At 38.9% G+C, this 18,098-nt stretch overlaps 1 protein-coding gene across 8 annotated transcripts in view; it reads right to left on the bottom strand.

Moving 5' to 3' along the window:
• Positions 1-18,098, bottom strand: part of svilc (supervillin c) — a 49,811-nt gene that overhangs the window by 12,872 nt on the left and 18,841 nt on the right. For 7 of the 8 annotated variants that reach the window (XM_017705615.2, XM_017705614.2, XM_017705618.2 and 4 more), the window contains 14 exons: positions 16,813-16,874; positions 10,740-10,885; positions 10,393-10,618; positions 6,900-7,384; positions 6,725-6,800; positions 4,883-4,930; positions 4,417-4,485; positions 3,900-3,974; positions 3,595-3,812; positions 3,176-3,333; positions 2,423-2,515; positions 2,023-2,159; positions 294-441; positions 17-156 (listed from right to left, as the gene is read on the bottom strand). In XM_017705615.2, the coding sequence (XP_017561104.2) occupies positions 17-156; positions 294-441; positions 2,023-2,159; positions 2,423-2,515; positions 3,176-3,333; positions 3,595-3,812; positions 3,900-3,974; positions 4,417-4,485; positions 4,883-4,930; positions 6,725-6,800; positions 6,900-7,384; positions 10,393-10,618; positions 10,740-10,885; positions 16,813-16,874 (2,081 nt within the window). The remainder of the gene's footprint in view (positions 1-16; positions 157-293; positions 442-2,022; positions 2,160-2,422; positions 2,516-3,175; positions 3,334-3,594; positions 3,813-3,899; positions 3,975-4,416; positions 4,486-4,882; positions 4,931-6,724; positions 6,801-6,899; positions 7,385-10,392; positions 10,619-10,739; positions 10,886-16,812; positions 16,875-18,098) is intronic. The other variant, XM_017705620.2, reaches the window with a different exon arrangement.

Genomic DNA, 18,098 nt, shown 5'->3' with positions numbered 1-18,098 from the left:
GGGTTCAAGCATTAACCTGAGAGGAGTCCAGCAGAGAGAAGTGTGGTATACAGGCCCAGCCCTGCTCATGTGGGACCAGCCTGTCTCCCTGCAGTCGGTACACACAGTTTGACTCCGAAATCGCTGTCTCATAATGTTCATCATCATCAGAACAGCCTGGAATCACACATATACAAACAATTATACATCCATAATGTGTTACAACGTTAATTAATCTATAAACAGCTGCTTCATGAAGAATGCAATATTTTAAGAGGAAGATGCTGATGAAGAACACGGTGACATTTTCTAACCACTGTAATGAGTTTTTTCTCCTAGAAGTTTCCAGAACTCTGCAGCCTCCTCAGCCTCCAGGTTGACTCCCTCATCCAGGTGAATGACCTCTGCTGCCTGGCAACCCAGATCCCGCTGGGTCACGACCAACGAAGCCATGGCAGAGGCCTTAAACAAACCACCAATCAATCAATGTACAAATGTTGTACTGCCAACATGTTCAAATTTTGATGGTACAGCAAGAATACATAGTGTCCAGTTTAGACGTAAAGGGCCCATATCCTATACTTTTCTCGTATGTTTAATTTTATCCATTTATAAAAATTTGTGCTGTCTTATGTACCCAAAATGGTCATATTTCATTTTTAATCAACCAAGATATTTTCAAGGTCTCTTTATCCTTCAGAATTAAACAGGCTGTTTTTGATACTGTGCCTTTAAGACTGATATATGTAAATTACCTCAGTTCTGTGTGGACTGGGTAGTAGATATTTAGAAATTTTAACAATGTTTCCATATTACTTCAATCTCTTTTGTTTACAAAGCAAGAGAAACTTGGTTTTCCATTAGTTTTTCCAAAATAGAATATTTTATACCTTGGCAAAAAAAATTTATTTATGTAATTTTCCCAATCAGTCAAGACTTGTTTGGTGTCTGAAGTTAGTTTCTTTACTTTGGCAGTGGATCTGCGAGGCTTGCTTACTTACTTATATGGTTTCTGACACTATATGAAAAAAAGTGTTAGCTATAAAATGAGTAAATACAGTAACCAAAGCACTATATCAAACTCTATATGGACAAAACTATTGGGACACCTACACATTACTCCCACATGGGCTTTTATGACCTCCCATTCTGAATCAACAGGCACTCAAATGGGGTTTGTCCCCCTTTGCAGCTTTAACAGCTTCCACTCTTCTGGGAAGTTTTCTACAAGATTTTGCAGTGTGTCTGTGGGAATTCTTGCCCATTCATCTACAGCATTTGTGAGGTCAGATACTGATGCTGGATGAGAGGGTCTGGCTCACAATCTCCATTATAGCTCATCCCAATGGTGTTCGATGGGGTTAACTTCGGGACTCTGTGAGGGTCGGTCAAGTTCTTCCACACCAAACTCACCCAGCTGTGCCTTTATGGGTCTTATTTTGTGCACTGCAGCTCAGTCAAGCTGGAACAGAAAAGGTTCTTCCCCAAACTGTTCCCACAAAGTTGGAAGCATGGAATTGCCCAAAATATCTTGGTCTGCTGGAGCATTAAGATTTCCCTTCACTGGAGCTAAAGGGCTTAAACTAACCCCTGAAAAACAACCCCATATCATTATTCCTCCTCCACCAAACTTTACAGTTAGCACAATCCAGTGATGTAATGTGCTTAATTTTATCCACCTGTTAACAATGGGTGTGACCTGAATTCAATCATTAGAAGATGTGTCCCAATATTTTTGTCTATATAGCTCCAGGGCAATACCAAAAAAACAAACAAGACACCAAACATGTGTAGGCTGATTAACCACATTTGAGGTAAATCATGTGCAGAAAATTATGCAAATTTGACATTTTTCCAGACAGACTTACAGTCATGAAAACTGAGCAAATTATTTTTGATTATTGTAGATTTCTACAATCTTTTCATGGTGAAAAACAATATTAACATTACAGGTAATGTAACGAAACAGTACATCATTAGATAAGCAGAGATCAGATTATAGACATGAAGTCTGCTGTTTTGTGCCATAATATCGGTGTGTACCGTTTCTCTCTCGCTGCCGTTGGACAGCTGACCAATCCAGAGGAAACACAGTGACGGAGTGACCAGTAGGAAGCAGTCACTGCTGTTTAGCGAGCGAGCCACCGGCTCCACCAAGCGCACCTGCACCTTTCTGCATCCTGAAACAGGGTAAATACTACATTACCCACAGTCCTCTGCCAGAAAACATAATACATTTAAATGTCTGAATAAGTGCAAGCACAAGTTAATCCAGCTGCTGAATAAATTCTTAGCTCTCTAAGTAAGAAACAGATGCATAAAAACAAACTAACTATAAAAATCCTATAAAACACAGAATTCTCTAACAATAACACAAAAATAGAAGGAAAAAAAAGAGATTTAACTGAGAATAAACGGCCCTGGAACTGGCTTAAGATGTTACCTTTTACATGGATTAGCATGAGGCTGCTGTAGGGCACAGTGTTGGTCTCAGAAGACGAGGCATTAGTGGAGGTACAGTTTGAGTTCTTCACAGCTGAAGGGGAAAAGAGATTTGAGCAAAGCTGGCAAAAAAAATTGATGGGAACATTCAAAAAATCACTCAGGACAATGAACAAGTGTATAATTTCATAACCTTCAGAATAAAAGCTTATATTTTAATAAGATACCTTCATATAAGAAAGGAAAAACATGAATGTAAACAAGCGAAAATTTTCTATTGATCCACTTGTCATGAAATGCTCACATAAAGGGCTGCTGGAGTTTTCAAATGATGTAAAAAAAAAAAAAAAAAAAAAAAAATCAATAAAATTCTTTTTTTTTTTTAATTATTCGCAAATTCTTATAACAGTGACTTAACATGCATTTCAGCTACTTTATGCTACTCTGCTCCTAAACCTGGACTGTGGTTAATGAATGTTGCTGAGAAGAAAAACATGAATATAAACAAGTGAAAGTTTTCTATTGATTCACTCGCCGTGAAATGTTCATATAAAGGGCTGCTGTTGTTTACAAATTATGTACAAAAATAAATAAATAAATAAACAAACAAGCAAAAAATGATTTGCACATTCTTATAAACAGTGACTTCTAACATGCATTTCATCTCCTTTATGCTACTCTGCTCCTAAACGTGGACAGTGTTTAAAGAATGTTGCTGAAAACTTTTTTCAGCGTTTTGAATCACATGACTCACCTCTGTTGGTTTCCATGGTAGCAGGGTCATTGTGTGGCTGCATGAAGTCCTGTAGTACATCGTTCCGGGCGGCCAAAGCTCTCAATGGATTCCTCGAACCCTGAGTGCGGCGAGAAGGCCGGACCGAACGCCTGTGCTCTGCGACAGCAGAGCTTAAACTACACACACACACACACACACACACACGCAGCAAAATATACTATACTTACTTAATTACCTAATAAACTACAGGCATAAACATAGACACAAGCAGTCATTTTCAAAGTTTTAAACATTTTTTACAGTCAATTTGGGTTTAACTAAAATGGTTGTTTTTCAGTATTCAACTGTTTTATAGTGATTTACACTTATTTTAACTTATTGCATGATAAAACACACACATATATACACACACATATACATGCAATAGAGGGTCTTACATGTGTGCATTAGTCTGGCAGAGGGTGCTCAGGTCCTGCTCTGTGTCTCTTGGACTGCTCTCAAGCTCAGGAAGTGAGGGGGCATCAGAGGTCACAACTTCTTTGGTTTTCTCTGTGGAAACAGACTGTTGGGGCTCCTGGGGTTCGTCAATAGGCTGTGACTGTGTCTCACTTTCTGTCTGCACATTGGACTGAGGATCAATCTCCACTGAGCTCTCCTACAGAGATAAAGTCTTATTACATTTACATACACATATATCACACTTGGGACATTGAGACCCCATTGGAAATGCTTCCATTCCAACCTTATGTCTCCATCGTGGCTGTGGTTGTGCATGATTGGGAGATGAAACCTCCTGAGCTTCATATGAAAGACTTCTCTGGAACAGACAGGACAAAGATGTAACTCAGCAATGTTGCAAATACACATGTAAATGACATGTAAATAAACTTTCCCCATTTAAAAACAAACAACAACAACAACAACAAAAAAGAGTCCATTAAGCCAAAGCTGCAGATGCTGAAAAGTGCTGACCAGCAAAACAGCACAGGCAAAATAAGAACAGCACACCCACCTTCACACACACAAAGTTACCAACTGCCTGTCTGTAATGCAGTACATGCACACAGAGAAAATACAACACAGATTAAAAACACACACCATACACACACACACACATACCAGCCCAATCATACATAACTTAGTCAAAAGAACATCTTCACCCCAAAAGCTTGGTTCTCAAACCAGCCCTGAAGATCCCCTGAGGACCACTGATCTAGACATCCACACACACAGATGCATGCACACAAACACACACTCACCTCATTAAAAAACATCTTATACTGAGATGGAGTGCTAGGAGGAGAATAGACAGAGGAATAGACAGGTTCCTAAAGAGAAGAGAAGAGAAGAGAAGAGAAGAGAAGAGAAGAGAAGAGAAGAGAAGAGAAGAGAAGAGAAGAGAAGTGAAAAAAGAAGAGAAATTAAAAGAAAAAAGAGAAGAGAAAACAAATTAAGAGAAGAGACGAGATGAGAAATGACAGGAGAAAAGATGAGCAAATAAAAGAAAAGAAAAGAAACAAAGAAATGAAAAGATAAGGAGAAATGAAAGAGTGAAGTAGAGAACAGAAGAGCAGGAGGAAAATAGAGAAGAGACACATAAATACACAAAATCTACAGACTGTCTCTTTGCCATTTGCTGCAGTGATGAGTCAAACACATCATTTACAAATATTCAAAAACACACAAACAAGTGGACAACAACTCAGAAACATACAGCAAACTTACCCAGCACTGGGATGGAGCCGCAGACTCATGAACAGCGCCACTCTCATCCTACAGGGGCAGTGCAGGAGCGAAGATGAAAAGAGTGAGGAGGAAGAGCAGAAACAGGAGAGATTTACATGTGGGATTAGAGCGTAAACAACGCACACATACATAAACACAAACAAGACGACACAGATAGTAACAGACACACACAGTACAAGTCTTTATATCAACACGGCACAGCTGAGGTCATTTACATAGCACAGCATCAGCACTTTACATAACTAGGATCCCGTCTAGGTTCATCTGGCCATTTCCCTTATGGTTCTTTCGGCTATTGAGATACAGACTTGTCCAGGACCAGATCATCCAAGATCAGTTTGTAAAGGGCAAGAACCGCAATCCTTTTAACTTGAGCTTGAGAAAGGCGCCATATAAATACAAAATATTATTATTATTATTATTACTAGATCACTTCGCATCAATGTGTTTCCTTGCAACTATAAGGTATCTGTAGATATTTTATTCAACATTTCAAGTATTTTGTGAACATCAACAAGTTATTAAATGATAACCTGATTTAAATGATCATTTATCTGTCTTGAGATTGTATCACTACTTTTCATTTCACTTTAGTTATAATATCATTCTTAATATTATTCAGCCTTTTCAGTATGTATTGAATCATCTACAGTTCTGTTCATCACTCCGGGAATATCTTTATTTTTAAAAAGCTTCTTAAATCTTCCTACAAAAGATGTTTATTCTGTGATGTGTACAGTGCTAGCACCATATTTCATCACTTTATTTATTAGTAACCAAATTTTATATGTTTTTTTTTGTATTTTTTTATATAGAATAAAACACCTAAACTGGTTTTATTTTATGCATTTAATGCAGGTTTTTATTCCAAACAAGCAGCAGTAGCACCCCTGACTCCACTTGTTTGCTCAGTTGATCTCAGACTTCAAACAGTTGATAAGGTGAGCTCCTGTTTTGCTGGAATGAAAACTTTGTTGATAAGACTGGACACCCCTGGACTAATAGTTGGTCAAATTTAAATCCAAAGTTATTATTGTGTATGAAATGATGAATAATGTTAAAGGGAAATTCCACTGTTTTCTCAAAATGTTTGTGCAGTTCAGTGGTTGATATGTAAACAAAGTCATTCAGAGTGGTCTGATGTAAAATCGTTCACTGTACAGAAACTTACCAACGCAGATTTCTTTACCGTGGTTATGATAAGAACCAAGTGTCACCACACACATATTGTCTTAATATATGTTATAAAAACTACAAGTGAACCGGTCTGTGTTCTGAGTTTGTATACTGTTGCTGTCCAAAGAAAAAACAGTATTTCCAAAATAGTAACTTTACAGGAGAAGGCAAAAACACCCTTACATTTCAATGTAAGTCAATGTAAAGATATTTCACTGCAAGTGATTTTAGAACATTTCTATTGTTCCATTCATCTTGACATTTTCACACAACATAAAAGACAGCTCATCGGTTGAAATGATGTAGAAAAATAAAAGTCGATAAAAAAATGGAGATGCATGATTTTCTTTGGACACCGACGATATGTAATGTTGATAATGGTACATTTTAGGCCACATTTTTTTCAAAACTACTGTAAAACAATGTCTCAGGCAACAGGCAGCATATCTGTAACCATTTTATGTAAGAGCTTTCTGTGAGGGAGCTTTCAGAGGCATTAAATGCTTTAGACATCCGTTTCCTATCACCACCACTTTAAGCAGATTTGACTGTAACTTTCCCTAGAATATAGCATTTCACACCAAACCACTCTACTTTGTTTACATTTTAACAATTATACAGATTTTTTTTTTTTTACACACATACCTGTGGCTCCATAGCAGGTGTGACGCTGCACGTTGTCTCAGCACTCTGTTCCTGTTCTTCTTTGGAGTTGGAGAATCTGTTTAATGGAGCATTTATCACACAAGCTGCCCGCACTCTCAGATATGAGATGTAATGTGAGAAAAAACCAAAACAGAGACACAGAGGACGGGAGTACCTGTCTCCCGTTGTTGCTTTGCTGCTGTGCTCGGTCAGCAGTTGCTGAGTAGGCGTGTCCTGAGGCTGAGAGAGGTGTTCAATCCTAGGGGTGGGTCTATGGGACCGTAGGGAGGAAGAGCTGCCGTCCTTCCTCGCTCTCTGCCTCCAGGGGGCGGTAGCGCGAGGAGCTGGAGAATATTCCCCTGCTATCACAGGTGTGTCGATTTCTTTCTTCACCTCTGCTCTCTGCTCACCATTCTGCTCTGACTTTTGTCCAGTCAGGTCACCCTCAACCTTGGCCCCACCCCTCAGGCCTGCCTCTTCAGAGCTGCTCTTCTTCAGGATGCCTTTAATCTCGGGGGCTGGCTGCGGCCGGGGCTCAGTGAGGTCCTGCCTGGAGAGACGCACCTCACTGGGCTTCAGGTTGACAGAAAGAGCCTGCTGGCGGTCAGAGAGGTGAGCGGACAGATGTAGAGGAGGCAGCTGAACAGGCCCCTTCTGGAGCTAAAGTGAGAGAGAGAAAGATAGAAGAAGGATTTCTTTTTGTTTCTTTACAGAGGTGGTGACACCCACACTGCAAATAGAGCCATTTTATTTACCATCCAAAATGATCAGTGAGCCAACATGTCTGGGGGTACTATTTTGCCTTATAACACCCAGCATAAAATGCATTTTAGACCAATAATCTTATAAAACTACTGTAAATCAATGTCAGAGGCCTCAGGCAATATATTTGTAATCACTTTTTGTAATAACTCTTTGTGAGGAAATCTTTAAACACTAAACATAAACATTAAACACGTAAGACGTCTGGTTCCTATCACCAACACTGTGAACAATTCTGAGTTTTCTAAAATGAAGAATTTTTAATCTCAACAATTTAATTATGCGGAAAACTTAAAGTTATAATTGATATAAGAATATTTGACAATGAAATGAATAAACTCATCCTAAATTTTAAAACAGCCACAATTGAAATTCAAATTGCCCCTGGTGACGGGAACATCTCTCACTGCAAAACATACAATGACTAACCTCTGTTACCAACCTGATCTGCCCCACCGTTCATTATGAAAGAAGTTATGTTTTGATTGATTGTTTACTTTCATTAATATTACTACTTCAAATTAGTATGTTTTCTTAAAAAGAGCTTTACTATGCTTCAGCAACACTGTATCTGATACAAGTCACGGCAGTAACGCTTTCTGAAATGAACTGAGAAGCAATCAGAGATGTAAACAGACAGAGAGAGAAAAGTGGTGACAACATGGCTGGACTGCTAGCCCTGGACTTTTTTAGGGGACTGGTAAGGACAAAAGTAAATAAAAAGACCATCTAGAGTCAAAGTAAAATGTACATTTAGGATGCAAGATCTACATGGTTAACATGTAAAACTAATATTTAACTTTATAAATTTTAAATGCACACTGTAAATCAACCTCCAACAATGACCTCATTCTCCTCTCTACCTTGTTCATTTTTTAGATCAGATACAAGACAAACAAGATAGCCACAGCTTTTATTTCATTGTGTTGTTTGTTTTCTTCAATAACATAATTTAGAAGTTATCTATTACCAAACATATGCATTATATTATAATATTATAATTATTGTATGTGGCTTGTAGATTATATCACATATATATGTTCAAAAGTATCCAGACACTTCCTCTATTTAGCGAATTCAGCTTATTTAACTTGTATCATCTCTGTAGAAAATCAAAAACAGCCTAAAGGGATGGTAATTTTCAGTCTAATGGGATGGACATTTTCAGTCTAATGGGATGGTCATGTCCAATGGAAATCATCAGCCCTGCCAGCACTGGACTATGAATCATTGGAACTGTGTTCTGTGTCTGGAGTGGTGGAATTCCATCCAATACCTTTGGGATGAGTTGGAGTGAATTAATCATCCAGAACTAATCATTCAACATCAGCAACTGACCTGACGTCACTAATGCTCTTGTGGCTGAATGCAATGAAATGCTCACAGCAATTTTCCAGCATCTACAACCCCAATTCCAATGAAGTTGGGACGTTGTGTAAAACATAAATAAAAACAGAATACGATGATTTGCAAATCCTTTTCACCCTATAATCAATTGAATACACTACAAAGACGAGATGTTTAATGTTCAAACTGATCAACTTTATTGTTTTTTGCAAATATCATTTTGAATTTCATGCCTGCAACACAACACTGCGAAAGTTGAGGAATGCTCAAAAAACACCTGTTTGGAAAATTCCACAGGTGAACAGGTTAATTGGAAACATGTTCACCACTTTGTGAACAACTGCATGAGCAAATAGTCCAACAGTTTAAGAACAACGTTTCTCAACGTGCAATTGCAAGGAATTTAGGGATTTCATCAACTACAGTCCATAATATCATCAAAAGATTCAGAGAATCTGGAGAAATCTCTGCAAGTAAGCAAGTAAGCAGCACTGCATTAAAAACCGACATCATTCTGTAATGGATATTCCCACATGGGCTCAGGAACACTTCAGAAAACCATTGTCAGTGAACACAGTTCGTTGCTCCATCTACAAGTGCAAGTTAAAACTCTGCTATGCAAAGCGAAAGCCATATATCAACAACACCCAGAAACACCGCCGTCTTCTCTGGGCCCGAGCTCATCTGAGATGGACTGACGCAAAGTGGAAAAGTGTCCTGTGGTCTGACGAGTCCACATTTCAAATGGTTATTGGAAATCATGGACGTTGTGTCCTCCAGGCCAAAGAGGAAAAGGGCTGTCTGGATTGTTATCAGCACAAAGTTCACAAGCCAGCATCTCTGATGGTGTGGGGGTGTGTTAGTGCACATGGCATGGGTAACTTGCATGCTGAAACGTACATACAGGTTTTGGAGCAACATATGCTGCCATCCAAGCAGCGTCTTTTTCAGGGACGTATCTGCTTATTTCAGCAAGACAATGCCAAGCCACATTCTGCACGTGTTACAACAGTGTGGCTTCATAGTAAAAGAGTGCGGGTACTAGACTGGCCTGCCTGCAGTCCAGACCTGTCTCCCATTGAAAATGTGTGGCACATTATGAAATGCAAAATAATACAACAGAGACCCCGGACTGTTGAGCAACTGAAGTTGTACATCAAGCAAGAATGGGAAAGAATTCCACCTACAAAGCTTCAACATTTTTTCCTCAGTTCCCAAAAGCTTATTAAGTGTTGTTAAAATGAAAGGTGATGTAACACAGTGGTAAACATTAAATATCTTGTCTTTGTAGTGGATTCAATTGAATTTAGGTTGAAAAGGATTTGCAAATCATCGTATTCTGTTTTTATTCATGTTTTACACAACATCCCAACTTCATTGGAATTGGGGTTGTATTACAAAGCCTACTCAGAGGAGTAGCGGCTGTTACGGCAGCAAAGGACAAACTCCCTGTTTAATACCCTTGAATTCAGAAGAAACGTCAAGCAGGAGCATAAAGTTCCAGGTCGTTGATGACCTGAAGAATTATGGAACACCCACATATATGCAAACAGACTGACCAGGTTGACTTCGTCCACAGTGATGGGCTGAGTACGATAGCGTGCTCCTTTCTGCCTGCGTCTCTCAGATGCCTCTGAACTGCCATCCCCTCCTGGACCCCTAGGACCCGCTGGACCTCCAGGCATGCGAGGCTGAGAGAGTTTATTAAACAGAGCCAGTTTCTCGCTCAGGGTCAAGTTAGAGCTGGCATCATCCTCCACCTCCGGCTCAGTCGTGTGAGGGTCACTGTGCAGGGTGAGAGAGAAAGTCCCAGTTACCATGTAGACAATACAAAATCAATTTTGCAAAGAAAAAAGATGGACAGATGAACAGAGACTGGTTTAGGTATTCAAGAGGCCCCACCCACCTGACTATCACTCCAGATTCCTCAGAGCTGACTGGCTGAGTGAGTGTCCGGCTCTCATTGCGGCGAACTCTGGGCTCGCTGTAGCTACTGCTGGAGCGAGGCTTCAGAAAAGAGGAAGCCTCAGGAGCAGCGGTCTTCTCCAGCTCCTGAGAGAGAGAAATGATGCAAAATAAGGATGGGCAGAATGAAAAGGTGCGAGGGTGAATAAATGAGACAGATCATGATGGCTTGAAAGGGAAAAAAAGGCAGAGAAAACAGAAATGAGGGAAAGCTTGTTTTTGAAAAGCAGTTTTATGCAAGCATTCATGGTAGATCAACAGCCGCATGGTAACATATAAAACTGCTTGGTCGGTCCAGCCCCTTTTTAAAGGCGAATTCCACCCATTTTTCAAAATTTCTACATGATTAATGTAATTAACAAAGATATTTAGAGCTGTCTGACGTGAAATATTCAATTCTAAATAAAGAGTCAAAGAAAAAGAAGAGGCCAGTGGAGAAGCCGGTCTGGCTGAACCAGTGGGTTAAGTATCTGATGATGTTCACCTGTGCCTTGTTTCTGCCAGCCTACTTATGCTCATCTCTTCGTTCAGAAGGTGGCAGAGCCCCGCGGGAGAAGGAGACCAGTGAAGGCGTGTGAGCAGAGGTGAGCTGATCTGAGAGAGCTGAACTAAACTAGAAAAAATGAGAAAAGAAAGGACTGAAAAGTCCCAGCGAGCCTTGTCTTACTTTATGAGCTGAAAAGCTGAGTGTTTTGCGTCGTGTATAAGTGGCAATAAAAGAAAGCTCTCCGTCTTCACACCTGCCCCCAGCCTCTTTCCTCCACGCATCATCATTACAGTTACAAATATGCCTGTACTATGCCACAGAGAAATCTGTGTTGTTTGACTGCTATTAAGTGTCATTAAGTCATTAAGGCACCTAGCATGAACATTGCAAGGGTAACTGTCCTCACTTCATGTCAACAAGTCTTTGAAGTTGAGCTTCATGCTTAGTGTTTGTAGTAGTTTATAGTAACACAATAACATTTAACACTGTCTTTCCTAGGTAAACTTTCACCCAATTTTAGCTGCTGAAAACCCATTTAACTCCATTTAAAACTAAATTACTGTATTGCACTTGAACTACATAACGCAAAGCATCCTGCAAGTCACTTGAAATTCAGCCACAACAGGTGCAAGCCACCCAACTCTGTAGAACAGGTTAATGAAACAGCAATCACACATCACATGACCACTTTATCTAGCAAGATAACATTTCTGTAACCAGCAGATTTACCAAGCCAACTATCGCTAACAGCTTTTTGAATGGCTTGTTTTCTCAATTTACACAGTTAAATTCATTTTCTTTTCACTTGATGCCCCACTAATTTTACACAGAAGTCAAAAAATGAAAATTATCACAGAATGGGAGACCAAGACAAGGCCTGTGATGAACTCACAGTGCTTTCAGGACTGGATGAGCAAGCCATCAAGTAGGCAATAACTGTAATTACTACTTAAAAATTCATTTTCAAAGGCTTAACATACACACAACAGATAAAAACTCAAATATATAGTAACGAACCCTAAATAGGTTGTTAAAGGACATTACATATTTATGATATATTAAATGTTCATTTGTCTATTAAGTGAAGTAATCCATATACGCTGCATGCAACTTTGATTGCTTTCAAATTGCTACATGTAACTCAAGTTGCTCAGAAATTTTGCTGCAGGCAACCCATAGCATGCAAGTAGCTGCATTAAAGTTTCACCATGTAAAGCCAGCTTAAAACTGGGTCAGTTTGGCCCATTCTAAGCAAAACTGTTCTATGGTTTTAGAACACCATTCCCTCGCAGCAGAAATGGGTCAGTGGGCAGATGAATAAAACAGCAGGGGGGCAGCAGGTTGGGTAGCGGTCTGATAACGAATGGAACCCTGCAAGTCACACAGTAACTGGATACCCTGCGTGTACCGTTACCACCAGGAGAGAGAGAGAGAGAGAGAGAGAGAGAGAGAGAGAGAGAGAGAGAGAGAGAGAGAGAGAGAGAGAGAGAGAGAGAGAGAGAGAGAGAGAGAGAGAGAGAGAGAGAGAAGAAAAGAGAGAGAGAGATTAGGGCGAGAGAGAGAGAGAGAGAGAGAGAGAGAGAGATATAGGTCGAGAGAGGAAGAGACAGCGAGGCAGGTGGGACTAAATGTAATAATATCAGTATTAATATTTTGTCCACTTCCACTTATGCATTCACCAAACAGCATATGAATCAACAAGATATCAAAGTGCAAAACAGTCTCGAACCAACATAAGTTTGTTTGGTACAAAGCACATACATTCAGCAGCCCTGTCAAATTAAGGAAAGGGGAAAAAAACAGTGAAACCAATGACCTGAAAATTATATAATCATATTTTTAAGATTGCAACATCAGCAGTTTCTCTCACAAAATAATTTACACAGTGAAATATATCTCTCTACAAGATACATGTTTATGCTGTACATTGTTGTTGCTGTAATGAATATGAAAACTCTACAAGCACATTCATAACATGTTATAATGCATTCATAGGGTACACACTTTATAGTCATTTTTATTATGGAACTGTTAATATGCATTATAAATAGAGCTCAGAACATGTTATACTGCCACCTAATGTAATGTAAAATTAAAAAGGTTTTTGTTTTACTACTATTAAATTATGCTTTACAAAACTGGACATGTTCTGACTTGAATCTAAAATGTGCCTCAATGTAAAGCTTACAAGTAACAACCTACAGGGTCTCATGATGGGAGTTTAACATCTTACATCTGTCAATATAAATACATACTAATAAAGACAAATATTTAAATTCTCTTAGTTTACCTGAAGGTTGCAAAGACATGTTACAATACATTAAAAATGACTGTAAAGTATTATTCCATTCAAATTAATGTAATTAAATTCAGCATGCATTTATAACTGGGCAGGTTTATTAGTTTTAATGCACTATGCAAGCTTTTTTGGAACTGACAGTATAACATGTTGTGAACTCTATATGGCATTACATTAAATATTAATCATGTATAATAAACATGACAAGTAATGCTTTCTTATAAATGTTTATAGCCATGTTTATAACACTATATGAATGCATTTTAATGTGCTCGTATGTTCGTATACTCTTTTAAACATTGTATTCGTACAATGTGTTACCAAATATCTAATATTTATAAAATAGTACATTTTTTCTGCAGATATATTCTAATCATCATGAAACCTTAAGGTGCTTATTTTAGTCAAAGAATATATATGATACATGGTATATATGATATCAAAGTCATTTTGTGAAAATGAAATGATCTAAATGGTCCACACAATAATTCAGATGACAAGTAAAACTCAGAAGGCAGTACTGAAAAAAAGTTTGGACGATAATGTAAATTCAAACAAACAATTATCGTCTGAAGAATCATCATGATGAACAGCATCATCATGTTTGAAATTCTGTTATGGAGAACCACATGTGAGTGTTACGAAACCCTATAATTTGCATTTTCCCTGATGGTAATGTAACTACCTCATAATTACCAACTAGGACAGCATCTAATACTACATTCTAATAATTTATAATAATAACTATATTCTGCACAGATGGAATGTAACACTGTTAACACCCAGTCGTTCTCATCGTTTATTCGGTTGGAAAACAATATATTGCCAAATATATTGCGTTTGTACCCGTCTTCTGCACAAGGTTATCCATTTAACTCTACCAGAGAGCAGATCTCATGTACTGGAGTTTCTTCATTTTATTTGTTTATCCACATACGTTCTTCACAATCTGTTCTATTGTATCCGTTTTTATTAAACAAGGATTAGAATGATTTTACACAGGGCTTGGCTCACAATCTTTGTTCTAGTTCTAAAGAACAGGGCTCTGTGTGGGCCAGTCAAGTTCTTCCACACCAAACTAACCCAGCCATGCCTTTATGGACCTTCCTTTGTGCACTGGGGCTCAGTCATGCTGAATCAGAGAAGGGCCTTCCCCAAATTGTTCTCACAAAGTTGGAAGCATATGGTTGCATCTAAATGTCTTGGTCTGCTGAATCATTAAGATTTCTCTTCACTGGAACTAAGAGGCCTCGACCACCCTCTGAAAAACAACCGCATAGCATCATCCCTCCTCCACCAAACTTTACAGCTGGCATAATGCAGTCAGGCAGGTAACGTTCTCCTGGCATTCACCAAACCCAGACCCATCCATCACATATAGATAGGCAAGCATGCACTTACAGTTGACCAGGGCAGATCCAGCAGGACAGAAACTACACACACTGACTTGTGGCAGAGGTCGCATCCTATAACAGCACCATGTTTGAAGTCACTGAGCTCATCAGTACGACCCATTCTATCGCCAATGTTTGTCTATCAAGACTGCAAGGCTATATGAGTGTGGCTAAAATGCCTGAACTCAATAATTATGAAGTGTGTCCCAATACTTTTGTCCATAATGTGTATATCTGCCTGTTCAGCCCATGGCAGTTTAGTTCTACCCATTCATTCTAAAGATATGAGGAATGTTTCAGTCTGGACTGCTTTTTCAATGAGGTAACCAATGTCAACCAAGGTCAACCATTCAGAACAGAGCTCATTTATATATTAAAGCCACAACCTGCTTTATTCTATATTCTACAAAACAGGAATAAAGAGAAGTTGGAAAATGGTTGTCTAAAAATTAATTACAGCTGCTTTTGGTACATAAAACCACACAAGTGGAAAAAGCAGGATTTGGGCCCTCTAAATGACTGTGTTATTGAGAATTATCAGTGCAAGGTTAATGAGAAATTCAGAATACAGTGTGTTTGGCTGCAAACAACCAGATACTAGGTCCTCACACATGACAGAGTGTGTTGCAACAGTACTAAGAAGGTCACTGAAATTAGACCCCAAACACAGACAGCTACTCACTACAGTGGTGCACTCGCTGCCCTGAAGTTACCCATTTAACTCTGCACTCAAGGGAGAAAATGTACTTAGTGTACATCTCAAAGCTAATCTTAATAACGATGCCCTAAAAATAAAATGGACAAACAAAGTTGCAATGTCAGCAGCTGATAATAGCTCATCATTACAGGCTTTCTTAGCATGCAGAGGGGAGCTGCACCCCTCAGTCTTCCCTCATATCTTTTTAATGCACATGGTTTTTGCAGATAGGGACAGTATGTCCAGCAGCACAGACAGGTTGTTTTCTCAAATTTCCCCAATACGTGTTGTTTCAGTGGTTTGCCGAGCTCTCTTTTGGCTCAGTCTCTCCGTCAGGTGAAAGAACACCTGTTTGTGTCATAAATTTTAAATTTCACCACACACATCAATATCAATACAGTTTAACGGATCAACAACATTTACTTTCCCAAAAACTGTTAGGTTTGGCTTGTGTCTGTTAGTATAAATCACTTAAATATCATATTCTTATCTTCTGTACACTGATTAGATAGAATTTCTCTTGTTACAACCATTTAAAACCAATAAGGGTCATAACCCCTAGTTCACAGACTTCTGCTCTACGCTATAGAACCGTGTCTTCACTGCAGTAGAATTTGGGTGCTTCGGGTCAAAAGGTTTTGTTGATTTTCTAAGTGAAAACACATTAACACATCCTCTACAGAGAACAAACTTAAATATGGCATTTTCTGCTAATTTTAGCACACATTTCTATTTATTTGTTGAGTTTAACATACTGAAAAGCAAAGTATAAAATGTGTTATAATTTTTGCACAGACCATCTTTTATGCTGCTTTTTTTCAATATATTCAGCATATAAACAATAATTGTGCATTGTGTTCTCTGTAGAGGATGTGTGCTTATTTTCCCAAACAAAATATAGAATTTAACCAGGGGTGCCCAAACTTTGCATATGTTTGTATGACTTCTAAACACTTTCACTTCAGCCTCTCGAGTGTAACAATCTGACACCAAGCTTATAAAGCAACCAAACCAAAAGTAGGGCCTTGACTTTTTTCCCTATTGGTGATCATCTCTGATTAGGAATTGCCACAGACCACTAAAAGGACCATGCAAGGTCGTCTTTCATTCTGCTAAACAGCTTTCAACAGAACTTACTTTAAACAGAGACATCTTGGCAGCTACGCTCATCTTGGCTCGGTCATCCGTCTTAACATCCGCTAAAAGAAAAAAGAGAGAACATAAAGTACAGTTAGAGAAATAGTACAGAGAGCAAGCACACACACACACACACACACACACACACACACACACACACACACACACACACACACACACACAAAGAAAAAAATCAATAATTCATAGTCAAATAAAACTAATCAGTGCTGTAATGCTAAAAACTATGCATTTTAACTAGGCCTGTGCCCAGCATCAATATTAACAGTGTTACCACGGTTACAGGCTCTGGTGATGGTAAAAACAGCTCCTTCTTTGTGAGAATTACCAATAACCAAGTTGAGTATTTCATAAAGAAGAGTCTCTCAGTAAGGATTACCTACAGCTTAACCCCAGTGTGAAGACTGTCCAGCAGTAGTGTCCTCTCCCACACAAATAATTTTGGCATTGAAGGGCCCATATTATAGGGAACAAAGTTTCCCATGAAAACACAGTTGTATACTATGTAAACAATGGGTACAATGTGCTATGTAAATGCTGTTAATGTTTTAAAAGAAACTCCCGAACTCAAAAACCAGCTCATACTGTATTCATCATGGGTATGATGTCACAAGCATCAATTAATAGTAGTAGTAGTAAGCCTTTATTGTCACATAGTCACAGAAGTAACCAGCGAAATTAGCCATCAACCCGTCCCAGCACATACAACATGACAAAGGTGGGGAGACAGGACAGGAAGACAGGGATGAGGGAAAATACAGAATACAGAATTCAGCTTAAAGAAAAAGCCCTTGTAAAACCAATTTTAAGATTTAAATACAGATTTTAATACAATTGTGATGGCGAATGGTGTCCCAAAACTTTGTCATGAAAATGAACTTGAAACAAGAGTAAACCACAGAAAGTTAATGTCTGTGTATTCTTTGTTCCATCGCTACATTACTATAGTTTCATAATTCTAGAACTATTGTAACAATTGCCTACATGTATTGTACTACTGCACATGCGCGAGGGAGTTGTAGCCCCTCTGTGCAAGATGGTGAGCTGCTGTAGCACAGCCTCCGGTCTGCTGTAGCTATCTTCTGAGTTATCTGGACAGTTATGGTGAGATAAGTGGGTGACCTATCATTAAATACGTCTTCTACCCCGCATGGAGTGTATTCCTGTCTGTGTGCCTCCAAAGCCAGGAATCCTTGCTATCTCTTCTACCACTCGCCCCCCCCCCCTCCTTTTTTCACCATTACACTATGATAATTCATCTTTTTGAA

Source organism: Pygocentrus nattereri, chromosome 14 (genome assembly GCF_015220715.1).
Source record: "Pygocentrus nattereri isolate fPygNat1 chromosome 14, fPygNat1.pri, whole genome shotgun sequence".
In the NCBI taxonomy this organism is placed as follows: domain Eukaryota; kingdom Metazoa; phylum Chordata; class Actinopteri; order Characiformes; family Serrasalmidae; genus Pygocentrus; species Pygocentrus nattereri.
This window is presented reverse-complemented; position numbering and strand designations above follow the sequence as displayed.